This window comes from Dermacentor albipictus, chromosome 9 (assembly GCF_038994185.2).
Source record: "Dermacentor albipictus isolate Rhodes 1998 colony chromosome 9, USDA_Dalb.pri_finalv2, whole genome shotgun sequence".
NCBI classification, from domain to species: Eukaryota; Metazoa; Arthropoda; class Arachnida; order Ixodida; family Ixodidae; genus Dermacentor; species Dermacentor albipictus.
In genome coordinates this window covers 15,900,314-15,926,246 of record NC_091829.1, presented here as the reverse complement: position 1 = coordinate 15,926,246, position 25,933 = coordinate 15,900,314, and the positions used below count along the sequence as shown (strand labels likewise).

General features: G+C 45.1%; 1 protein-coding gene and 1 long non-coding RNA gene across 3 annotated transcripts in view; one reads left to right on the top strand and one right to left on the bottom strand.

Moving 5' to 3' along the window:
• Positions 1-25,933, top strand: part of LOC135903672 (uncharacterized) — a 98,473-nt gene that overhangs the window by 30,375 nt on the left and 42,165 nt on the right. For both annotated transcript variants that reach the window (XR_010564884.1, XR_010564883.1), the window contains exons 3-5: positions 22,165-22,339; positions 25,293-25,414; positions 25,480-25,644. This is a non-coding gene — a long non-coding RNA (uncharacterized lncRNA). The remainder of the gene's footprint in view (positions 1-22,164; positions 22,340-25,292; positions 25,415-25,479; positions 25,645-25,933) is intronic.
• The window catches only part of LOC135903668 (vitellogenin-6-like), a 48,643-nt gene continuing 26,975 nt past the window's right edge, over positions 4,266-25,933 (bottom strand). The window contains exons 14-25 of the mRNA XM_065433992.1: positions 25,264-25,538; positions 23,930-24,050; positions 22,087-22,306; positions 20,247-20,550; positions 15,579-15,788; positions 14,113-14,376; positions 12,556-12,690; positions 10,939-11,181; positions 9,336-9,636; positions 7,428-7,585; positions 6,062-6,301; positions 4,266-4,654 (exon numbers count right to left, since the gene is read on the bottom strand). Of these exons, the coding sequence (XP_065290064.1) occupies positions 4,490-4,654; positions 6,062-6,301; positions 7,428-7,585; positions 9,336-9,636; positions 10,939-11,181; positions 12,556-12,690; positions 14,113-14,376; positions 15,579-15,788; positions 20,247-20,550; positions 22,087-22,306; positions 23,930-24,050; positions 25,264-25,538 (2,636 nt within the window). The 3' untranslated portion in view covers positions 4,266-4,489. The remainder of the gene's footprint in view (positions 4,655-6,061; positions 6,302-7,427; positions 7,586-9,335; positions 9,637-10,938; positions 11,182-12,555; positions 12,691-14,112; positions 14,377-15,578; positions 15,789-20,246; positions 20,551-22,086; positions 22,307-23,929; positions 24,051-25,263; positions 25,539-25,933) is intronic.

Sequence of the window (25,933 nt, the reverse complement as noted above, 5' to 3'; positions counted from 1 at the left end):
TGCGGTATCGCCTCTGGCTGTGGCATCTCCTCCGGCTGTGGCATCGGCCGTACCACCGACTGTGGCATCGGCTGCGGCATCAGCTGTGGCTTCGGTTGTGACTTCCGCTGTTGTTCTGGCTTTGGCTGTTGCTTTAGTAGTGAGGACCAAATTGTATTGTTATCTGCCATGGCCTTGTCCGATTTAGATTGAACTGCCCCAGGCCTCAGCTATCTGAGGTATCAGCGTTCTTTGAAGTTCGGCGGCGTCGGGAGCGTCGCTTTCTAACGGTCGCAACAGCTTCCCAACGAGACGAATGGTCTCTTGCCATCTGCTTCAAGATCGCCTTTTCATTCTTCATTTTGAGGCAGTCCTTCGAGGAAGCATCATGGGACCAAAGGCAATTGGTGTATTTGAGAACCGTGGCTACACAAGGGTCTGCAGCATGGGGGTCGCTGCAGCGTGAGCAAACTCTCGTGTTCTCGCACACGGCACTCACGTGTCCCAGCCTCATACAATTGCGGCATTGCAGTGGCCTTGGGATGAATGGTCGCACAGGGTGTCTAAAGTGGCCCACCTTGACGTGCGAAGGGAGAGTCTCGCCCTTGAATATAATTTTCACACAGCGGGATGTGCCGAGGCGATACACATGTGTTATGGCGACGCCATCAACGGCAGGCTTCACTAGGATCGGCAAGTCGGCGCTGGAGATGGAGACGTCCACGTCGTAGATGACACCAGTAGTTGAACCACTTTTCTGGGGGATGTACGAGCGGAGCTTAACGCCACCTAGTTCTGTAACTTTAGTCAAATTTCTCAGCGCAGTCTCATGTGTGACGTCGATGGCCAACACATTTTTTCGTGTGTTGACTCTAACGTCTGCTATCTGATTTGGCGCCCCCGCTTCAATTTGCACCGATACGGACTGTCTGTTGAGTCGCCTCAGAATGTCGGTAGTGAGTTCTGGTACAAATTGAATCGTACTGACTGCGGTATTCTGAGTTGGTCCTACCGTTGGCATGCTCGAAGACATGAATGCCCTGGTGGTGTGTCTTCGTTTCGCCTTGCGGCTCCGAACAAGCTCGAAGGCGTCATCGGAGAAGTCCTCGCTGCTGAGCGAGTAGACGATGGTGTCATCGCCGTCGGTGTCGCTCTGGAGGCCGGTCCGCTCCATAGATGCAGCCGCCGCTGAAGTCGCCATTCCCGGCAGAGGCACGGAGACGTCAACTTGCATCCGCTCCACGTACCATGCCGACTCTCCAAAGATGTACGCAGAAATAAGGAAAAGACAACTGAGCTAGAGAAATAGCGTTCTGGCTCGTACTTTTCTACCTACGTTACACTATTTTTCCACATAGTCCCCACACCGGTTCAAACATTTGTCCCATCGCAGCAGTAAATTTGAGATGGCCCCTGGCAGAATTCGTTCGGCAGACTGTGGAACCACTGTCGGACTGCTGTCGCGATGTTGTCGTCAGTCAGTGACACACGCGGCCTCCTCAAATGCTCATTGTCGTGCGAGTCTTCACGGCGTTTTGCAAACTCATGACACCACCACGTCACACTTATCAAAGTGAGACACCTTTCCCCATACGTGGGCTGCATTGCCTTTTGGTTTCCATGGGCGCTCGTCCCTTGCTCCATAGAAAACGAATCCAATTTCGGTGCTTGTACGCCGTGGACATGCTGAAGGTGGCGGTTGTGCCTCACAAGGAAGGAAGGAAAAAGTGGAGAAGAAAAGGCGGGGAGGTTAACCAGTTTAGCTTAACCGGTTTGCTACCCTACACAAGGAAGCGGAATGTCCTCCGCTGGGAATGGATATGTTAGCTTCGCACTTACACAGGTAATATGGCTAAAAAAATAGGGGCAAACACTTTTTGATTCGCCCTCGTACATCAGTAGTTTACTATCTCTTGGGGCTGTGGTCAATGTGCGGCGCAGATAGCCTTTCGGTACCTTTGAGGATATTAAAACTATCTGCTTGGACCAAGGCATACTGGGTGTGAAAACAAGATCGAGGTATGTATTCGCTAACGCTCTGAATGGGAGTAGTATTAATTTTGCAAGTAAAAACTGAAGACATCATGTGATCAGTGAAAATCGCAAGGGCGACTTTGCGTATATTAATTGTCATTTGCCAGGTCACGCACCAAGAGCTAAGGAAATCGATTTTTCAATTCCTAAATAGTGATTAAAGAAAATTTCATTGTTTAGTACGCAGTGTGCAGGACACAAAAGTAAGTTTGAGGTTACGTGACGAGGCAAATAACTTATAAAGATCAAGAAACGCAACAGACCCAACACGGAACCTTGTGGCACTCTCGAGGCCCCTTATGCCAACCTGGAATCAGCTCTGTTTAAAAAACATAAATTAAGATCAATGAGAAAGAAAACTAGAAATTCAGCTGAGAAGCCAGGGATTGTTAAGAATGGCGTCAATATTATACATCAATTTCGAATCAATTACTGTATCGAATGCATTCGAAAAGTCAATGAAGGTTGCGCCAATTTGACTTCCCGTGCCGAAGCTGATATAAATGTCATTTGCAAATTCACTTAGCTGTGTTAATGTGCTGAATGCGTGTCTGATGTCCTGTGCTTTAGTTAGTAATTTATGTGACTCAAGCTATTCCATAGTGCATTTGTAAACTACGTTCTCTAACATTTTACGGGAATGCGAGGTTAAAGAAATAGGTCTATAATTAGAAATATGTTTTTCGCCGGTTTTGAATAAAGGAAGGATTTGAGCGATCTTCAGAGAGAGGGGGGGGGGGGTGTATGGTAGATGGCGCCGGGTACTTGCGAAATATGACAGTAATATAACAAGTCCATAATTACTACCATACGCACAATAAAAAAGTTTGGAATGCCTTCAGGCCGAGCAGACTTCTTAATATCGAGTTTCAATATTAAGTTCAAAACAACTTCTGCGGTAACGTTAATGTTATCAATGGAAACGCCACTACGTGCAATGGTGTCTGGTTGGATGACGTTGATGCCACAAGTAATGATAGTCTGGAAATACACATTAAATGCATTTGATATATGAAATGAATAATTGGTCGAATCATTGTTACGCACCATAGAAGTAGCTGCCTTATCGCGTGGTAAAAAAGATGTCTAAAATTTACGTGGGTTTGTTTTAGTAGGTACTGCAGCTGCACATGGAAGAAGAAATCCTTGGCAGAGTCAGTTTTCAGTTTATGCTCTTCTTTGACTTTAATGAAACTTATCATGGCTGCCTGATTATTTGACCACCGCTTACTACATACGAGATTCGTATAGTTAGTTTCCCAGGTGTCCTCGGCGAATTACCCATGCTAATTTGTTTATATTTGATTGATTAATTCGTTTTCATGGTGCATGGGCAAGTTCTAGCCAAAGAGCGCCAAACACATGGTGCGACGAGTTTTGAATCTAGTTCATGTCAAGGATGTAACATGGCTCTAAAGGGATCCAAAATCAGTCGATGTATACATGCGCAAACAATATATGTACAAAAAATTTGATAATGACCGTTGAGGTGTGCTATGGCCATAGAATTATGTTGCGAGTTGATCATCAAAGAAAAATGTGAGAATATTCAGGAAAGACTAATGCCTCACCCGGGCCCTTGAGAGCAAGGGCTGGGAAGTGCGTTCTCTAAATACGCACACGCGCACGCACGCGCACGCACACGCACATACACATACGAAGTGTCAACGTACCACTGAGGCAGAGCTCAAATTGTGTGTTCTAATTACGCCCTTCGTAGTGAAGTACGTATGCAAGCTTGCCAAAATGTTATTAGTGGGTTTTACGAACGGAGCAGAATTTATCTCGTGGCTTTGATGAAAATAGTGTTGAGATTTCGCGAAGTCCCACAAGCCTGCCGCATTATTGATTGATTGATTTTTGATTATTGTTTGATTTATTTCATCATTCATTCTTTCATTCACTCACGAAAGCATTTAGTCAACGTGATGACATGTGTTCTAAGAGGTGGGATAGTAACGTCTCAAGGTGAGGAGGCCTGCAAACACTGAGAAGGCATGGAGTATTATTTTTTTTAGTGTCGATTTCTTAAACTACAAACACTTACCATATTTCGCACACTGTAGTTTATGGTAGCGGGAGATGTTCTCCCAGGAGCTGCCTTTCCTGTCAGCATTTTCTCGTCATATAGGTAGGCTAACTAATATGCGGACCTTAGGCAAATCTCCGACGCTGCGTTGATAGAAAGTCCTGAAAGGATTCGACATGCTTTGTAAAAAATGAGCATATTACATGGCACCTAACCACTTCCTTTTTTATTGCCTTTTTCAATATACAAAGCTGAAGCACTGGTGATATTGCATTTTGTTAAAGACTTTACACTTGATAGGTTCTCCCCGGTCGTAGCCATTAGACAAAGCTAGGACCGGTGACTTCCTCGCAGTTCGGCTCTCCGCTTTTTAATCGTAGGAGTTGACGGAGGTATGCTCGTTGTAATGATGTGATGGTAGATTAGAGCGTTCGCCTCCGAGGACAGTTAGTGTACCGGTGGGTGGCAGTCCGCGCTGGGCACAACGTAGCTCTTGGCGAACTCGAGCGTGTTGTTGTACAGGTGGCCATCGGGACCGGACAGCTCGTGGTTCTTGTCCAGATTGTAGTCACCACACAGACCACACAGTTTTCCACGGTAGAACGGAGCCACCTGAAAAAAAAAACACGACCAGCGGATAACATTTACCAGCTTCCATCACCTTTCATAGCCTTCGATCAAAGGTCAAGTCGAAGCAGGCGTAATAGAATGACAGCCTGGCAGCGGAAGCATGAAATTGTTCGTGTGCGTTAAGTTTAATATGCTGAAGCAATTTTCCAAACGCTTTCATAGGACCCGGTCCAGTATTCCCAAGATTTATCTCCAGTAAATGCGCTCATGATTCAATTGTATGCGTGAGCGGGCAGCGTTTGAGCAGGGACCGACTCGAAATCCGACGGACGAGCCCCGGTTATTCACGTCTGTGACATTATGCTGCTTAACAATGAAGGCGCAGATTCGAATCCCAGCAATGGCAGCCGTATTCCGAAAGGCCAGAAATTCAGAAATGTGCGCAGATGAAGCAGATGAAGCTTGAAAGACATGAAAAGTATTTTGAAGCCCACTCGACTAGCATATCTATCATAGCTACTGTGTTCCTATTGTAAGTAAAACCGCATCAATCAACGTCAGTCATTCTTTTATCGGCTGTTCGCGAAGAAAATATTCTCACGTTCGTGAATTATTTGCTTGTCATACGTTTTCTTCAAAAATATAAGAAGCCTTAGTTACCCTTGGAACGACCTTAACATCGAGCACTCTCAATTATTGCAAACAGATCACGGTTTGCCTATTTCTCGGTTGTTCCACGGCACAGTTGGGCGTACAGTTCGCGTCTAAGACAATTCTTGCAACGAAGCATCTTTAGGTACGTGACCATAGCAGAGATGTGTTCAGTTAAGCTATTGGTGGCGGTTGTCTTATAAAGGACACTTCACTCTGTCAACGACCATGTATATAACCCGAGGGTACAGTAAGTGTTCATATGACCTGCTTTAAGCATACAAAGCAACCGTCTATGGCAACTACTCCATTCCAGTTTGGATTAGGAAGGTTAGATAGTAATACACAGCCCCTAGACCACGTCAGTGGGGTCACATATGCCACACATTATTATTAAGCCAAATGACACGCAGGTGACAGGGTAAGAAAGCATTATTCTCTTGACACACTTATACGCAAACAAGGACTGCATTTCAACGTGCTATCCGATAAGAGTACGTCAAGAATACAAAGAGAGCAGTACAACAGGCCGTAGAAAAACCTGAAATTGAAAGAAGACTTACTCTTCCTTAGAATACCGTTTCAACTGTGCCTCTCAATACGTGAAATCAAAAATAGAAAAGCAAAAAATAGTCGGCAAACGGTGGTGTTCCGGCGTCGATATCGCATTCGCAATGGGCGCTCAGGGTGTTGCTAGTTTTTTGTACGAGTTCTAGTTATTGAAGGTCAGCTAAACCTAGATGCTTTCTCAGATAATATTTTCCTGGTTGTTAAGAGAAAAACGATTGCCTTACTAACCTCGACCACGAGCATGTTCCCGTCGAATCCCAAGTGGAGGCCGTAAGACTCGGAGTCCAGCTGGTACCACTTTGTGGGCTCCTTCTTGATCCTGAACAGCTCAGCGTCGTGAGAGGTGTGGCTGTAGGGATGCTCGGCCGCGACGTCTACTTTGTTGCCGTCAACGCGCACCACCAGGCCGGATTCGCCGTCCAGTGGCAGGATCTCGATCATGGTCGTGTGGATGAACAACTTCACCGCCTGCGTTCGATTGCATAAAGAGAGAATAGATTCGATTAATTGCATTTGGGATGATACACCGTTAGTCAGCAGTACAAGTGATTAGGCTGTAGTCGATAGCATTCCGATGTGTTCGTGATATTGCCGGCATATAGTCTGCCATATATAGGTCGATGGTTTGAAAACGACATGTCAATGGCTGCCCTATTTAGACATTTGTATGTTGTTCCGTCGTCTTTGAGCAGCCGATAAACGATTAGGATCCCACTATTTGATGCCTAACGCGAAGCTTTGAACTTCTTAATACTCGTATGCAACTTAAAGTACATTTTTACACAGTTTTACAACGATCGAGTATTTACCCAGGAAGCTTAGACAATTGCCGAGTTTAAAGCAAATAGCTCAACTAACAGTCATGCGGGACAACCCGGAAGCATAGAAGCTTATGTGACTCTGGGGGAAACAAATTGCATATTTCGTGCAACGTGGACTGATTTTTCACGCAGCCGCATGTGTTGTTTCAATCGATAGGGGTTGCTTTTCGCGTAAACCACAATTCACGTGCATTGACAACATTACGGGCTTGGCGAAAAACGATTAAGCATGCTCTAACAACAATGCATGGACTGAATATTAGAGACGTCCAAAACTCAAAGTTAAGCTCATCAACACAAAACTGGCTCTTAACCAGACACAATCATACATCTGCGCGGATACTCATCAGTGCTTATCATTTCTTAATAGCCCAGCCTCTCAGGCAATGAAATAGGTTGATTTAGCAGCCTGACTGCCATAGTGTTGAAAAGTAGCCGTAGAAGGGAATTCAAAGTTGCGCTTCCACAAAGAAAGTTGCCTTCCTCTTGTCTTACACTGATGAAGACAGGTCCATTGCCGTAGCTTGGCTGCTGACTTAGGCCTCTATTGTTCGTCTAGTATAATCATTTGAAGTCTTCATCTCCCTGCGGCATTTTGGACTTCACTGTTAATGACACGAATGCGACGCGGATGGCGGTAAAAGCTGTGTAATTAAGAATATGTGATACTCCCTGCTGAATCTTACTTCGAGAGATTGCTCATAAATGAGCAGCTAACGCGAATTAATGAATTGTGCTCGCGTTTAGGTTGGCCTCTCGGGCCGAATCTTCACCTTGGTGAGCGTCGGGTTGTTCGTGGCACGAGCCAGGACCAGGAACCTCTTGTTGGGCGAGCAATCGCGGGCGACCACTTTGTAGCAGTCTGTCTCGGGCAGATGGACCACGGTGCCATCGAAAGTGCGCACGCTGTGAGCCTGTAGGTCGCAGTACTCTGAAGCGGGAAAAAGGTTTGACGGTTTTGTGAGATACGTAAATATTGACCAAAAGGGCCACGAAACTAGAAATAAGAGAGAATACAAAGTAAATAAACACGCCGCATGTCTGTGGAGAAAAGAAGAAAACAAAGGCGTGTCGACCAAAGAAGACGCGAAAGATCAACCATAATCGTTATCATGCATAATTGCATGATAACTTTGCATTGTGCAAATTATTCTTTCATTGTCAGATCTTATTTGTTTGTGGACTTTCGATATCTGTTATTCACTTCAATTTTGTTGATTCGTTTCGTTTACACGCTTGTGGAGTGTCCTCCAATATGGAAGGAAGCGCCAGATTTATGATGAAAGCCAGGTAAATTTCGTAGTATTTGCTCTTCATGCAGTAACGTCGCATGTGGAGGTTTTCTCAACCGGAGCAATACATAACAAATAGGTGTGAGTGAGATTCTGAGTTGCACGTTAGCAGGAATAGGATCAATACAGAGGAGGTGTTCCCTTTCATATTTGACGAGAGTGTTCGTCGACGTTGTCATCTTTCGCGTCGAGTTTGGTTGATACACCTTTCTCGTTTTTTTTTTTTGACAAGGAGGCCAAGGAATATTATCCGGGAGAGAGTGCAATCCATGTTGTCATGTGGGTGAATTTTTACCAAACTGACGATAATTGAGTCGATTCTGTTGATTGTGCCTGCTCGATCGGTGACCAATTCTGTAATATTGTCTTGTAGAGGCCTACAGTTTGGTACCTTTTGGGACTCGTTACGACCTTGCAAAGCAACAAAATTGCTCGTTTTTTGTAATGGGTTGCATATATAGATAGCCATATCCCAGACAGGCAGAACCCATATGAAGTCCGCACAGAAGACTTTGTCTTCTAAACTTCAGGCAAAAAGAGTAGGTGAAATCTACTGCACCTTTGCCCTTAGTCACTGCTTGCTGGTTTAGGAAGCAATATTTACCAACTAATGTTTAAGATATTGTCGGCTTTTTTGCTTGTATAATACGTTGCAGAAGTGCCACCTCAATTTAGTGACTTCGCAAACTGCTTAAAGTTTATGTTGAAAAAGTATAGCATTTTTTTAGCATTGAAAACGCCATTGCAAACAACACAGGCAACTTATACGCAAATGATTTCAGCTATCGCGTTGTCTTTGTCCTTTTCCGTTGTGCGTAGCACCATTGACACATAAAGAGGGCAACATCTTTATTATGATACACGAACTGTCTACTTGAATGTCCCTGACGCAAAGCGAAGAGGTGCTGCCATCTTTTGCCAAAATACCTGCCTGCCTGCCTGCCTGCCTGATATTGCTGAAATGCCTGCCTGATGTAGTTGTCATATTGAATTAATTCTTGACGAGGTTAGCAAATCGAAATGCGAGACCAAATAATTCGACAGCTCGAAGCAGGGGGACACGGAATATAGGAGGGAAAATTGTCATCCACTGGACTGCAGCTAGATATAACATAGAAACCCCCCAAAAATCCTATAAAAATGTTCTCAGTAATAGATATCAGTTCCCTTTGTACCTTCCTGCTAAAGTCAGGCGGATGAGGATTTTTTTTTTCAGGAACCTTCCATCACATTGCCGGTTTCCGCAAAACAGAATTTCCATTATTTATTCGCATTGCAAAGTTGGTTCAATCGACCCTTTGACCCGACATCTTTGCGCTCGCGAGGGCCAGCACCTGAACGTCGAGGCTTGCAGCGCCTAAAGATTTAGGCTTCGGACGGAACACTTACTGTGTCTGTAGAGCTTGGAGTATTCCGCGGCATTCGAGTAACCGGTTATCGAGAAGACCCTTGGCTCGAGGATCTTGCTAAAGGTGGGCACCTCCCAGTGTTCGTGGTGGTGGCCGTCCTCGGTCGTGACGATCATGTTGGTGTGTGGCTTCTCATCGACTCTCCACCATGGAACTTGAGAGACGACGTGGAGCTTGCCATGGTCACTCGTCAAGTATGAGTGAACCACACCCAGGAAGCCGGCTTTCCAGGGTTTGTACGTGTAGCGTTTCGCGTAGTACGGTGCCAAGCGGCTCAGCAGCTGCAGAACAAAGCAGCGACAAAATAGACGTGCTTTCGACGTGACTTGCATGTTCGAAAGGCGATTTTGAGGACAAGCATATCATGTTTCCTAGAGTACGCGCGACGTGAATGCAAAGTGGATCTGCATGAAAGGCACATATTGAAGGTGCTGGTTTTGTTCCTCTTTTCTTATACAATAATGAAAAGGGCATTCCATCGAGTGAGTCCTGTTAGGGTTGCTAGAAATGCTGTTAGTTAATATGTAACATTTTGGACCATCTATCTAGACATAATAGAGGGCGCAGTTGCCCTGTTCGAAGCCGTGTGTTTCTGCGCGTAGAAAAAAAGGCGAACGAAGTTGGCGGTTGAAGACCAGTAAACGACCGGGAATGATGGTAACATAAGTTAGGGAAATAGAGTATATTAGGGTCATTACAGAAAATGTGTAAGAGTCCGATGCTTTATTAGCACGAACTACGGAGCATAGTACAATAGAGTGAACGCAGCGGAAAGATAAAGAAGTATATATCGCTTGTCGGCCTCAGCTGGCATCTTGTTTCACAAGGTATTATCATAACGTCCGTTCGTCCGACCCTAAATCCATTGGTCGTCAACGTCAGAATTAGCAGAAAATATCTGGCTCTCAAGTACAACCAGGAAGCCGCTGACTACGTTGAATTTTATACGTGCTTGCTGAGAACAAACGCTATTAAACGCTACACTATCCTTAGGGAGCTGGAGCTTGCGTGTCTGTGGCGTGCGCGCGCGTGTATGTGTATGTATGTGTATGTATGTGTGCGCCCACGCACTCTTATGCCGGTAATATAGTACTCTGTATTCAGGATAAACTTATTCTTGTGAAAACTATCTACAATTAAGATCCAATTCGTCGATATGCGCTAAAATTCCGCTAAGTGCTTGCATCAGGTTGTAATTACTTAAGCCATGTAAATAAGATGCAAAGACAAGCAGTCCACACATCTATAAAGATAGTGGCATGATACGCAGTGGATCATGCGCAGAAGCAAGATGGACTGAGCTGGCGTCCTAGATTCTCGTTGATGGCACGAAGACAGCTGTGGGATACACAGTGGCTGAAGCGCCGACTTATAAGATAAACCAAGCTCGCGCCGCAGATCGTCGGTTAGAGTGCGTTTCACCCCATTCCGAATCACACTCTTCCGCACTACACCCTTTTTAGCTGCATACGGTGAAGTCTGTAACCAACCATGCTTTGAAATATAACGCGTTGATTATTTGAAGGATTGCATTGTCTGAAAGAAGCTAACGCTTGGAAAAGACGGTGGCATTGTATACTCACAGACTTGTAGTTCTTCCACTCTACGTCTGCGGTGAATTTGCCGAGTCGACTGGAGTAACGGAGCAGTCTGTAACAGTAGTGGCTGAACGGGATGCCCTTCTCTTGATGATGGTGACATTTGTTTGCGAGCCAGTGGAGGAATGTGCTGCCAAACCTGTTCCTTCCGACTGCCTTGCCTTCGGCTGCGTCTGCCAATTGCTGTTCGTCCTCGTCGGTGTGTGTGAACTTGCCGTTAATCGTGATCTGTTTTTAGAGAAAAAGAATACAAAGTTATGAAGCATCTCTGCGATCTATAGAACAAGTAAACTTGGAGGTAGTTGTTTCAATACGTTGACTATAACGAGCTACTATTGCTTCACACAGGATTAAACGCTCCTTGAAACAGTTTTTAGAGCGCAGATCTTAGGCGACTGTTCCTCTGACGAGCGTCGGCGTTGGTGGCGTAGCCGAGCGAACGAGAACAGCGGAAGTTGAAAGAGTCAACGCGGAGCGGGAGATGAGACTCGAGCCGCGAACCGCGGAGACCAATGAGAGCGGGCTCCCGAGTGACTTGCGCGCCGGAAACTGGTGTCATGTGGACTATCCCGAGCGCCCGATCCGTACTTGTATCTGATCTCAGCCGCACCGCTCGTTTCGTACGATCCTCTGTTCGCGTGAGCTCTCGCTCGCGCTTTTTGGCTTTCTTGGTTTGGTCTCGTTCCTGATTGCTTCGATTGTCATTGTTTGCGATTATTTTGTATTATGTTGAGATGCGGGACACGCATTGTGTACTACTTTCTGGAAGCCACGTGTCGCCAGCTATTATACTGGAACCTTCGACGAGCCAAGTTTTAAAAGCCGACGCTTTTGACCTGCAGATCAGATTCTGAACGACCACCGACTCTGCTACATGTATCTCTCAAATTCTTTGCCTCAATATATCGCGAAATGAAAGCGCTTATGGATCTGCGCTCAAAGTTTGGTTTAGGGAGCAGAGTAATCATCTGTGAATTTATTTTTCCACAATACTGATGTCGCTAAGCTAGTTTAGAGGGGTGCACTTTTTCGGCTCTATTTGTATTTCTAAGGCAGAATAAAGGCAGATTGATAATTGGCAGTAAAAATGAAAGGCAAAGTGCCTTTTTGAATTTAATACTGCTGCACGTGTACCTCGAATCCACTGCTTCTTTAATTTAGCATCGATGCACTATACAGTGCTCATATATGCTACGTGAGCGATTGCGAAACTACTGCAATGCGTTGTATCATTTCCAGATCTTCTTGCATTTGTAACAGTGGCTTAATTCAGAGTCAAAAGCATTCACATAGAAATACTCTTTGCTTAGAGACCGACTATAGCGCGATTACACGTAGTACTTTCATGTAGTTACGTACAAAATTCATTTGTTGGTCTTCACATTTCAGTGTTCCAGTTCTGTGCCTAGAATTCACTGCTAGCAGCAAAATTGACAGTGATAAACCGGCGCACGTGTCTGCAGGTAGCACATATCAGTTTTACGAGATGACAATGAAGTGGCCGTAGCTTTGTTTGTCGTACTTCGATGACTCTGACAGTGGCCCAATGACCTCGTCCACCACTTCAGGTTTTATCATGGTCGGCGGGAATCGAAAACTTACACTCGACCCTGCTTCGCAGGTACTTCCATAGTGGGCGTCGAGGTGGGCGTCGATGTGGTGTCCCGCGTAGAACGTAGCCAGATTAGCTACGGTCCAGTCGGGCTTGGGGAACTTCGCCGATGCGGCCAGGCAGATCTGCAGAAATGAGGTGAATGGGAGGAAAAAATTTTTTTCTTCAGTGAGCTCTAGCCCACACCCACCTTTTCCACCAACTCCAGGCTTATATGCGTAGCTTTAGTACGGGGATCATTAAGACAGGTTATGATCACGTGCCTTGGGGTACACCATTTCACTTATGCATACTGTGCCTCCCAGCTAAGGTTAGCCAAGCTGCCGAACAAAAAAAGAGATAATTACGCTGCGAAACACAGGTATAAAACCTACTATATTCTGTCGTCAGAGGCCTGAGACCGAACAACGTAACTGTAAAGATCGTATCTTGCTCCGCGAATTTAGCATGTCTTTTTTTTTTTCGTTGAAACTCTCAGGTTAACATTAGCTGACGCACTATGTAGAATAAGGCGCTATGAGTGATGTAAATACTACTGAATATTCTGAAAATAGTTCAATGAATCAAATGATGAATGAGGTGATGTTCCGGTCAAGTGCGAGGCGCACGAAAAGAATGAGTCACATAAAGTTAGAATGCATGCAGACTAAGTGCAACGTAAAAATAAGTAATAAAAAATAATATAAAGCCTAAATGCATATATACTATTAGTATCTTGAGGTACACATACGCGCGCATACACAGAAAAGAAAAATTATGCACAGCACATAATGCCCTCTTGGCGATCATTGGACACTTACTGACCGCCCCCTTTATATTCATTGTCTTTATTACTGTTATGCTGAGAGAACTGGTACGACGAACGACCGAAACTTAGTTGCACGTCCTATGGCGAGGATTCCTTTGAGAATTCTGCATGAGGAAATAGTCACAATGCCGTAACCTCATAATAGAAACACATTGACGATATACACGAAAAGGACTTGTGAAAATAAACAATTGAAACGGAACTGACCCAAATTTTCTTCTGGTCCTATGAAGCACGATCTAAGTCTGCAGAAACCTTCCCTGTATATGGCCTGCGGTTTCTACCAGCTACCACACTGCGTGCATGCGGTGTATGCAACGAATTCATTGAAAGCGTCAGTGACAGAAAAAGTCTCAGCAATAAGTCCCAATTTGTTTATACATCATCTGCGTTTACATTATCAAGGTCACTGGCGGTACATTAGTTAAACACTCAATAATTTCTGTAACTGTTCCAACCAGCATATTGAAAATGCATCGTTTTGTAAACTACCAGTCACACATGGACAGGATCTGGAAAAACATATTTCATGCTGTAAAATAGTAATTCGACAGGGAAAACTGAGCAGAAGAAAACGGGAACCTTGAAAGCTAAGTGATTGTATTGTTTGCTGCATTTTTATCGCGCACGCTCTAAAAGAGTGTGAGCTCAATTGTCCTACTTGTTCCTTTTGCCAGTGGTTGTGAACCGTTCAGTGCGCTTAAGGAAGCCGCGATAAACCCGGCCTTGCAAGGCTTACCTTCAGCCCTTCAGTGTCAGCGTGGCTGAACGGCGTCCTTTCGTAGAAGAACTGCAGCTTGTGGTTGAAGAGGTCGTGGTTGAAAGAGTACCGCAACTCGGCGGTCGCCTTTCGCTCCTTGGTGTCACCCTTGAAGTTGACGTCAAGTTTCAGGACGTGAGTTGAAGGCACCTCGGGATCATCGGCGATTTGGTCGTGCACGTTGAAGTGGCTGTGGCGTTCATCGTCTGGCTCCAAGAACTTGTACGAAATGTCGATGTCCAGCTAAAATAGAGATTCAACAAAGCTATGCTTTAATGTTGACCCACTGTGGATGAACTGGACATGACAGCGTGTGCTGATTAGGCTTAGCAATGTGGCGCAATATCTACTACCTGTTCTCTCTCTTTGTTTCGGTTATGTATTCATTTGTTGAAGGATCATTCTGAAAATTAGCCTGGGGGGACTCTGCTTGAGGCTTACAATTGCCTGACCAGGCCGAACACTCTCTTATAGCTCCAATGGAAGAAAGCAGAAGAATCCCCGTTAGACTATACATTCACAGGCTAAAAAACGTTTCGAAGTATTTCATGTTAAAATGGGCATCTTATATTAACAAAGAAGCCGTCATGTTAGGTCAGTTTTAGAATCCCTACTGAGACATTCGAGGAAATAAGTGTTACAAAAGAATAGCATGTGGTTTGCGAGGCAGGGTATTTGAACCGCGTTTTTTTTATCTCCCTGCCTCTTGCTGCAACCTGGTTTACTTATGAAGGTTCTCCTCATTCTTTAATAAGTTGCGTTATATGAACGCGTAAATTTGAAGGGGATCATCCACCTGTTGTATATTGTCGTAAGATCTTCACACATTTATGTAACATTGAATTTGATAAACTTCGTGTTCTTATGGATCTCATTAATGGTTTTCATGCTTTCTTCAACGAGAAATATTCCCACTGCAGATGTTTACGTTTACTAATGAAATAATGGTTTTCATAAAGTTCTATATGTCTGGGGCTACAGAAGGAATCGTAAAATCGAGATGACTTCTGAGTTGAAAGGATAGTGATTTAACATCCCATAGCGTTCGGTGTTTCAGGTACTGTTTACTCTTACATGTGATGGGAAAATCCTGATGTGAAAATCATCACTGCTCGTGTATATTGTGTTGCGGCTTCTTTTTTCATCACATTTAGAAGTGCTCAGTGATCCGGTCACGTAGGTGACTGTTTTATCGTTTCTGCAGTTACCACACCTCAGAATTGTCATGTACAGCAAACCAGGAACAAACATTGCGAAGAGAAAATGGTAGCCTAAAAAGGCGTGAGCCTTACGCTGAAAAAGCAGTTACCGTTTTCCGATCGTTATGACAACCTGCAATTATTACGCAGATAGCCCTCTCGCTCTTTTTCCGAATCCGAGACAGCGGGGGTCCCCGTGTTCATTTCTGTCTTTGTTTTTCTCATGTAGAAATATTCTTGACTCACTTCTTTGGTGGCATCTTGAGCAGCGGGGAGGGCGTAGATCTTGATGTCACGTGGGTGCCAGTGAGGATTGACGGCCATGTAGTAGAAGCGCTCCCGACACGACATCTCGTGGTAGACTTCTCGCACGGCCCGGTGCAGCCCCTTGCTGATCAAGTGGCCCTTGACGTTCAGGCTGACGCCAAAGGTGTCGTCGAAGTAGTGGCGGTCGAACTGCGCATGTACCCGAATAAATGGCATTAAAGAAGGAAAACTTCAGTTGTGGAATATCTTCTGAAAGTGACATTCCACTCTACTTCAAAACTAGCAGTGTTAAAGGCTGCGAATGTGAATCTAAAAAAAAGTTGCCTTCAAAAAACAAAAGACTTCAAAAGAAAAGAAGCAGAAAAAAAACCCGGGCATAACAAAGTTTGCTCTACAAGAACGTGCTTTTTTGACGCGATACCTTCAAATTTTCACTGTGTGCGAGAAGAGCATCCGATAACGAAAAGCAGATGAAAGTGCCCTTGCGGCGTTCTGTCCACCGCCTGCATGCCGGGCGAAACTGCTTGTCGCCCCGTACATGAAAGCTCTGGACAGGCCATGTGAGAGTGCGTCGAGTTACCGCCGCAAATACCTCATTCCGTGCGGCTCATCAGAGCCTGCGCAACTTTTTGGAGGAGTCGTTGCTTCGCAACTGGCTGTCCCTACCTGTGTATTAGGAAACCTCATGACGACAGCAGGGTGAGTGTGGAATTTTGCTCATAATTTGTGAATAACTCAAACACTGTAAACAGCCCCTCTTTCTCTCGTTGCTCCATCGACTTCCCTCCTGTCTACTATGTATCCTGTATCCCAGCTGGCCGATGTTTCGCTTTCAGCCATCATGGTGAGGCCAGCAGAACTTCGCTCTGCCTTTTACTTATTTCAAGATTACTGCCAGCCTCTGGTTTGAGGCCTTAAGCAGGAGTGGTTACATACATGACGAGCAAGACTGAGTACAAGGTGTGAAGCGTGAGCAAAATGAAATAGCACTGAATTTGAAAATATAAGCAGCGTGTCATTTGCGAAAACGTACCAATTAGCGCTAACAATGTTAAATTATTCCAGAAGAAAATGTAAACTGTTCTTAGCGCCAAGTTCACAAACACTTAGGAGACAGAAAAACTAAACTAGAATAACATATGTATACCACACGTGGCAAACGATTACAGAACATACATCCTGTCAGACAAATATAATGTGGTAGTGTGTAAAAAATGTGTAGCAGTCGCAGGAGCATCAGAAAACACGTGCGTTCAATTATGTGGAAGGACAAGCCGAAAAGAAAAGAGAAAAAGGAAAGGAGGCCAGGGATATACCCCGGTCATTTACACAATTTCTTTAAGCAGCTTTAAGAATGATTCGATGGTGTCGCAGGCAACCACCGCAGCAGGAAGTACATTCCATTCCCTAATGGTTCGGGGAAAATATGAATTTCTAAAGGCTTCTGTTTTGCAGTAGGAATCTTTAAGCTGCTTAGCGCGGCTAGACCGTGTTGATCGACTAGCTAGAGGCTCGGTATACGTGTCCTTGTCGATGCCCAATTTTCCATGACAGAGCAGATACATGTACTTTAATCGTTCTTTAAATCGCCGTTTTTGCAGGGTAACCAGTTCTGCTGTTTCGAGCATAGCACTTGGTGATGCATGACGGCTGAAGGAATTGAATACAAATCGTACCGCCTTTCTCTGAATTTTTTCTACCTTTTTTATGTTAATATCGCCATGTGGATCCCAGACGATGGACCCATACTCAAGAATCGGGCGGATGAAAGTTTTGTAAGCTAGTAGCTTTATCTCATGGGGTGAATTTTTTAAGCAACGCCTCAGGTAACAAAGCTTCTGCATGGCTTTCTTTTCTATGTATGACACGTGCTCATTCCACTTTAGATCCGAGCTGATAACTACACCCAAATATTTATAGCTTGTCACGCGGTCTATAATTTGCCCATCGATCGAATACTGGTTGTTTAAAGGGTGTCGTTTCCGCGTCACGGTCATCGCCACAGTTTTTTTCGCATTGATTTTCATTTGCCATGTGCTGCACCATGATTGCGCTGTAGACAGCTAGGTATTTAACAGCGATTGGTCAGCGGGACAACGGATTTCTTTATATAATACGCAATCGTCAGCAAACAATTTAATTTTAACTGGCAATTCCTGTGCAATATCATTGATGACAATTAAGAAAAATAAGGGCCCAAGCACTGATCCCTGTGGGATTCCGGATAGTACAGGTCTTGAACGTGAATGTGTTCCGTCTATGTTTACAGTTTGCAGTCTCGAAGTAAGGTATGCTTGAATCCAAGAAAGAAGGGACTGATTTTTAAGTATAGGTTTCAATTTTATCATGAGTTTGGTGTGTGATACCCGGTCAAATGCTTTCTCGAAATCTAAAAAAATATCAATTTGCCCTTGCTCATCCAGAATAGCTGCGAAATCATGAATGGTTTCTAAAAGCTGAGTAGTAGTTGAAAGCCCTTTACGAAATTCATGCTGCCTGGGGTGAAGAAAACCATGAAGCTCAAGATAAGCTGTTAGATGTTTAAAGATGATGTGTTGAAGAAGTTTGGAACATGTGCAGAGTATAGAAATGGGTCGATAGGAAGAAAGCAGCGATGCGTCTCCTCCTTTTGGCACTGGAACAATCTTTCCAAACTTCCAGTCATGAAGCAACTCGGATAGTTGTAACGACTTATTAAAAATCACACATAAAAATTTAGAGCACCACTCGGCATACCGGAACAGGATTGTGTTGGGTATCGCATCGACGCCAGAAGATTTTTTGTATCAATGTTAAGTAAAAGCTTTAGAACACCTTCTTCCGTTATTATAATATTACTAATAGGTGGAAAGCTTTGCAATGTCAAAATTCACCGTTATCAATCAATTCACCGTTATCAACTGTAAATACGGAACAGAAAAAGTTGTTGAGCGATTCTGCAACTTGTAATTTCTCCGACACTGTTTCGCCATTAATGCAGAGGGTGGGCACGGTTTTTGATTTTGAAGAAAAATGCCGCCACAATTTTGCAGGGGCCGAAAGGAGAAATTGCTTCATAGTGACATTGTGGTAGTAGTCTTTTGCTTTTTTATAGCTTTGGCTTAATTGAGTGCGCAGCACTGAAAGTTTGCGCATGTGACTGTCAGAGGGGTGCTTCTGCAGTTGTTTTCTTGTCTTCTTCGCCTTTCGTTCCAAGCGTACAATTTCTTTTGCTATCCATGGGCGGGTTTTGAGTACAGTGATTACTTTAGTCGGTACAAAGTTATTCACGCATTGCAACACAAGATCTTTAAAGTATTGCCAAAGATCCTCTACTGAGCATAAAGCAGACTGGGAGAGGGAAACAAAGTTGGAAAAAGATGAGTCCAGAGCATCTAATATGCGTACATCATCTGCTCGTGAGAAAACAAGCACTGAGCGCTTGTTGTGTATTGTCAACATTGTCATTGTCAAATGTCATACATTGTCTTCTGTGCATTGTTGGTCAAAGCCGCCTAGAACAGGCGTTGAGTAAGTCCGTCAGGACAGTCAAGAAGACGACCGCAAAAACAGGGGAAGAAGGAAGACAACATGAAATATGGACGCATTGGTCTTTTAGGGGCGTGTCTCATTGTCTCGATAGCACTCAGGTGAACAGGCAATCTTTCTTTTATTTTGTGTCGTCTTCCTTCATCCTACTTTGATTCCTAAATAGACACTAATCCAGTAGCGTTTCATGAGCGTCCTGCAGTAAAGTTCATCGTGAGAAGGAATTTCTCATATTGTTTTTCAGTTGTACTCGTATTCAAACCATGCTAAAGAACAAAACGATAATTGGCGTGTCAGGCAGCAGTCATCGCAAAAAGTGTATGGGTGTGCGGGGCGAGGGGGAGATGCGCGTTTTCAACCAAGACAGGCCGCCTGTCATCAAAAGCCACGTATGTGCTGCATCGGAAAAGGGCATTCCTTTTTCAATCAAGACGAAGCAGCGTCGCCTGGTCGGGAGGATCTGAGCCATTCGCAAGATGGCTGCCCTAGTAACCCCTCCCTAAGCGTTAGCCGTGCAGCGGGCTAGCCGTTTTTTGCACCCAGTCTCGAGCTAGCCGAATCACTTAGGGGTCTTGAGCTACTGCTTCCTCCATGATAATTCACGCTATAGGGCACTTTCCAGCGTATTAGTTTAATCCACCACGCTTATCACCGATGATCGAATGCTGATCGAGCATTAAGAGTGCAAGGCGCATACGGGAGCACTGCAGCGCGCTTACAGAGCCGCCGGCGTCCCCGAAAGACGCCATCAGGCTAATCTGACGCGGCGGCAAACGCTCGTAGAGCCACCGGCTCACGAAGCAAAAGGTGAGGCTTTGCCGCGGCGTGGCAGCGGCAAAACTTCTACAATACTGCGGGCGCAATCTCTGGGTTCCGCCGCCCGTGATGTGCGGAGGACAACACCTGGTGGTGGTATCCAGAGAGCTAAGATTTTCATCACGTGACAGAACTCCTCTCTTTCATTGGTGAAAGCGCGCGGGGCATCGCGTGTGCTTGCACCAATGGAAGCACCTTCTGGCGCGTTGCCGAGGTCTGCGCAGCGCTCGGCGACGGAAGACGCAGGGCTGACGATGAGCTGAGGAATGCTGACGCTTCAAATTATTTCCGTGTATGTTTTACCTGGGTCAGTTCTTCAGGTCGGTAGAGAGGCTTCGCCAGCCTGAAGAACTCAGTCATTGCCTGTGGTCCATCAGCGTTAATGTCAAAGGGCATGACGAACGTGAATGGCAGGAAGTTGTGGTTGATAACGTTCCAGGGCAGATGCAGGGGTCGGCGCAGGCTGAGCTTGCCCTCCAGTGGCGCCAGGGTCGCCTTGAGGTCGAGCGGCCAGGAGATGACGGTCCTCGCAGTGTAGCCAGTTCCGATACCCAGCTTGGCGAACTCCGGCGCGAAGCCAAACATCTGGCTAGACGCGACGTCGTATCTGTTCGGAAGGTGGGGGGAATTGAAAAAAACAAATAAATCACCAGCGATTACGAAACTCCCTAATGTGATATTTGAGCACAGCTCTATATGTATATTCATTTCGCGTTATAGTGGCTGCCGCGGACGATCTGTCTTGTGCGGCATGTTTCAAGCGGAGCCAAGTGTGGTCCGCCTGCCTTGCAATGCGGGAAAGCGCGAGAATGTAGCGCGTGGGTGACGCGTGGGCGCGATTCCCAGCAGCCGCCGCACGCTACTCTGGCGCCATCTCGTAGCCGTCGTCGCCGCAGTGTACGTCTTGCGTAGCACTAGGGTTTTCCTCTCACGCTTTCGCCACACCCTCTTCCTGCGCTTTCCACCTCATGCTTTTGCTGCAACCTCCTCCTCCGCTTTCGTCTTCGCGCTCACTTCGCTCTCACCCCTTCTTTCCTCCTCCGCTGCGTTTCGAGTTCGGTCTTTCATCCGCTGCGCTCGCTCGCACGTTTACGCCGCCGATAAACGCCGGCGCTACACGCAGGAAAGGGCGCCTAAGAGCAGGACTCCAAAACGAGACTAATGTGTGGTGTGGTTACGCGAAATGATGGTCTCCGCTGTTTCGTTTTAGTTGTGGGAGGCAATGTCGTGGAAATTCTCAACTAATGTATGATTAGCTATTGGGAAGCCATGCCGAACATAAGAGAATTCTACAGGACGAAACGTTTACTGCGGAGTCCATTCGGCACGCATTTAAGATTCGATTCACTTGTGATCACGAGTACTCACGAGGTACTTCACGAGTAATCGCTGCTCTGAGATAGATTCGGTGCTTTCAAGTTCAAGTTCAAGTACAAGTTAATTTATTTACTACATGCATGGAGTTTCACGTAAGAGGTTGGAATGAGGGAAAAAGCTGCATTAAAAACCAAATGTGTCCAAAACCATTTGGGGCTGCATCCCAAATGTATTGCAGTCTGCTATATACCCGCCATCATTGGGCACAAGATTAAGGCCTTCCATACTCGACTCACCGTACGGCTCGCATTTATGCAAACATTCTAGTGAAAATTGTGGGAGTAGCTATCTCTTCATGAATGTCGACGTTAAAGCGATTAGCATTGACGCAACCTAGAATCACACAATATTGCCGCCGCAGAGACACGTTGTGGAAAGGTGTGTATATGCAGGGTTCCTCTCACGCGCTTTTTCTCTGGACGTGGTGCACCATCTAGCAACGCGACGGCAAAGTCCGCGTGGTGCGCGCGTGTCAATATATAATAAGGCAGGATTCTCTAAATATATTCTTTCACGCACTGCAAACAATTCTGATGATTTTTTTAAATGAAGCGTTCCGCTTACCCGATGGCACATAATCAGTGACCTAAGCTAGCACGACAGTTATTTTGCAGCCCGGTCCCCTTGCAACATCCGCCTGATTCTCTACCAATAAGACCACGGGCTACTCAGTAGCCCAGGTAGGCGCGAAAACGGTTGGATAGACTGACCTACAGGCAAGTAGACACTGGAATGTGGCTTAGGGATTAACCGCACAAGTACTCACAGGTAGTGGCGCTTGATGTCCAAGTTGATCTCAGCGTTGTCGCCGTGAGTGAGACCCATCTTCTCTCGCTTTCCGTAGATAAACTCTGCCTGCTTGAAGTCGAAGATGACTGGCACGCCCAACTCACTCGGCATCAGCACAGTCACGTCTTTAGTCAAGTAAAAGTACTTCTTGCGGACTTCGGCGCCCAACAACTTCTGAACGGCCTCCTCTGGTTTACCTGAAGGAGCGTAGTACAGTGGGAAGTAACATGGTAAGTATTCGATTAAACCGCTATAGCGCCATCAACTTACTATTTTCGAGTATGCTATACCATATTTCTTAAAAGAGAGAGCGCAGATGTGATACCGAAAGACACAGACTGGACAGGAAAGACGCTTCCTCACTCCCTTCCGAAGATGTCGAACAAGTTAGCCCAATGATATATCGTTGTGATGCTGAGTAACGCCTTTCCCGTATTACGGTCGGACTACTACAGGCGTTTAAGTGCTGAATTTATGTCCTATATGTCGTTTATAGGTGCAGAGTTAAGTAAAATCTGCTTTGGAACGCCGCACATTCTAACCTGGTTGGACTGGAGCAGTTCTATCATGGCGTGTCCCAACATCATGCGTGCGTATTGCTTTGTCCTCATAGTGGATGAACGGGCAGGATGCTTTGGAACTCGCGTTGGTTGCCTTAGCGATTTTGAAAAACATAGCTCGCAAGGCTTTACTCTTTCTATAAAAAGCGCTTGCCCATTTATACAGCCCGATTCGTACTTGCCAGAACGTGTTGATGAAAATACAAATGACACTTCAAATGTGCTGCTGGATGTTTTTGCACTTACCGTTTCACACGCAAGCCTAATTGAGTTGGTCCGCGCGAGGTCAATCTATAAGTGTATTAAAATTACTTTAAGTCGAACCTCAACGTCTGACGGATATACACAAGGTGTATAATGTAGTGCGGAAACTATGGTGATGGCTATGGCGGTGAAATACAAACTTAATGTGTCTTCATTCTTTGGTAGTAGCCGCGGACAGCATAAGCATAGACATACTCGTACTCGTAATAAGAAACCATGTGCATAGACACATTATCCTGGACTGCAAAAACATTCCTGTGCATGTTTTCCGCTGTCAGGCAAACAAACGAGAAGATATGAGGTCGCATACGCGTTTACGTTACAACTATAACTGTAACTGGTAATAAAGCAGGAAGGCATGTTTTATTGTTAGAGTAATATTTAGTAGCAGCCTATTGAGATCATCTGAAGGCATACCTCTCAGCGGTCTTCAATCATATCTGATTAGCTTCAATCGAGCATATCCATATCCTCGTCGAATTCTCGCCTCCATCAAGCTATCTAACCCTCCAGTTCACTATCTCGTGAGGCAACAGCCGTATAGCTGAGATGAGCATGATTAGCATGCTACACGTGTTAACTACACGTGTAAACTATTTTGCGTATATTGTATTTAACTGGTACTCCAGATAATTATTATTAGCTAACACAGTATAAAATAATTTGCGCACTTTGCATCGTATCATGTTCCCAAATAGTAACAATCGTCTTTTTTGTTTGTGTTTCATTTCTTGAACAGAAAAAATGCGCGCTTGCGCCGCTGCTGGTTTCAAGAATGCTACGTCACGCTCATAACGTGCATGTCGTTTGCGACTTGAAATTACCGAGGGCGCAACGTTAAAGACAAGAAAGGCATGCAGGATCGATAAGTCTATATGTTTTCTGACAAGAACAGACCTTAAGGGAGCTAACATTTCTTTGAGGGCAGAATAGAAACCGATTCACATCTCACATGCACACTACCACATATTGCAACTTGATAGTGAAACTGCCAACCTCTCGGTTTAAATGTGGCCAAGATGTTCTCGTCGATGCTATAAGTGTCGACGGTCTTTCCGAAGATGGACAGGCTGAGACGTGCATACATCGGGTCGTACTCTCGGTCGGTGATGTGCAGCTGTGCATGGCAGAGAAGACGAGAAAACCCACCTTTAACTGAGCGAAGCGGGTGATCACACGGAAAGAGTGGGAGTTCGCACATTTCCGGCTATTTTATACATATACTACAGCGGGGTCAAGGTCTCCATTCGGTCCTCGTCCCTTGGTACTAAACATGTTACCCAAGTCAAAAAGAAAATGTGTTAGCGCACACGGGTATTCCCGCGTAAATTGTGTCGGAAGTGAGTGAACAAGTAGGCAAAAAAAAACATGATTGACCATGCAAATGTATACAAATATTTCCTAATGATTTGAAGACGTCTGCGAGAATCCTCAAACAAGTCATACTTCAAGCCAGGTCTGAAGGCACAAGAGGTAGCTACACCGCACTCAATTTGTAGCGTAGCTGTTGAATTTGCTGGGCGCAAACTTAACAGACTAACACACGTACCATGTCTTGTTCTGTCCAATCATGAAAAAAATATAGCGAACTTACAATGGCGCCTTTTATCATTCGTGCAAACCAAGTCAAAACAAAATATAATGTTATCCCGCATCTAGAGTAAAGCTTTTAGGGGAAAATTATAAGCACGAACACAATGCATTTCAGTGCAATTTTACAAATTCATATCGACCCTGATTGGTAATTGGTATATATAAGGAAACGTGCAATGAACAATGACTGTCTTCATAAGTAGGTATTTGTTAGAATTAACAATTTCGGAACGGAATTTCGGAATTTTCGGAAAGATGAATTTTTGTGTTGTCACGTCAAAATTGGCACTGTCGCAACAGCTACAGTTATACAAGTAAATACAGAAATTGCCCTCGTTGAAACAAAATCGCGTCTGTTGTAATGACAGGATGACAGATTGGGATACGAGAATGTCTTTCAAAGGCTACAAACGTTTACCGTGACAACTGCAGGCTCCAAAACGCGACAAATCTTTAACGTTTCAGCGTTTCCGCGCAGTGCTCAAATGTCGTGTGAGAGAGCAACTGAACATTACTACGTAGCCGAACAGGCCACGGAACTGGCGAACAATCATGAAGTTTGGTGAAGAGACGCGCATCATAGTCATAAAAACCTAAAGCGTTCAATACATTCATAGCACTGTCAGAACACTCCAAAGCTACCAGCACAATATTCAATCAGCTTGTGATTAGGCACTTCATATATACAAGATTTGTCCCATCGATAATCAATTAGTCAGTGCCCTAAAAACACTCACCGAGTCCTCGATCTCCTTTCGTTCTTTAGCCGATGCATCACGCGGGATGCGACGACGGCCCATGAAGTTCCAAAGGTTCTTCGTGGATCCGGGCTGTGGACCCAGGTGGTCATTCAAGGTCTTGTCCATGCCCCAGCTCTCGAACTCAAGGGTCAGTGTGTCAAAGTTGTGGCCAGCCTTGTAGTCCCTTAGCATGATATACATGTTACGGGGCAGGTAGCTGTCGTGCGAGCGGATCAGCACAGAAGACGTCATGCCACCGTAGTCGTACTTGGCTGCATCGAAGAATGGAACCATTGCAGCCCCGAGCTTTCTGACCTGTACGCGACTAAATCGTAACAAAGATAGACTTCTGCCTGGCGGTTATTTGTTCCCCATTTGGTAAGTACGCTCCTGCTTATTCAGTGAACAAAAAGAAATTAATGCTTCCTGAAGCTGAAGAAAAGAAAAGAAAAAAAAACAAGGGAAGTGGTTGCCCATGCGGAAATTCTTTTGCCGTCAGGCTACTGTGTAATGTTTAATTGATGATAAAGGACTCGGTCTACGTACGTATTATTAAAGGTTATTCAGGCGAAACTTGCTTTGGCAAGCCTCCCAGACCTTTGACAGTGGTTGCCCCTTTCTTGCCCATAATGTGCGCGTGCCTAACTTCACGACGTAGAAATGCGCG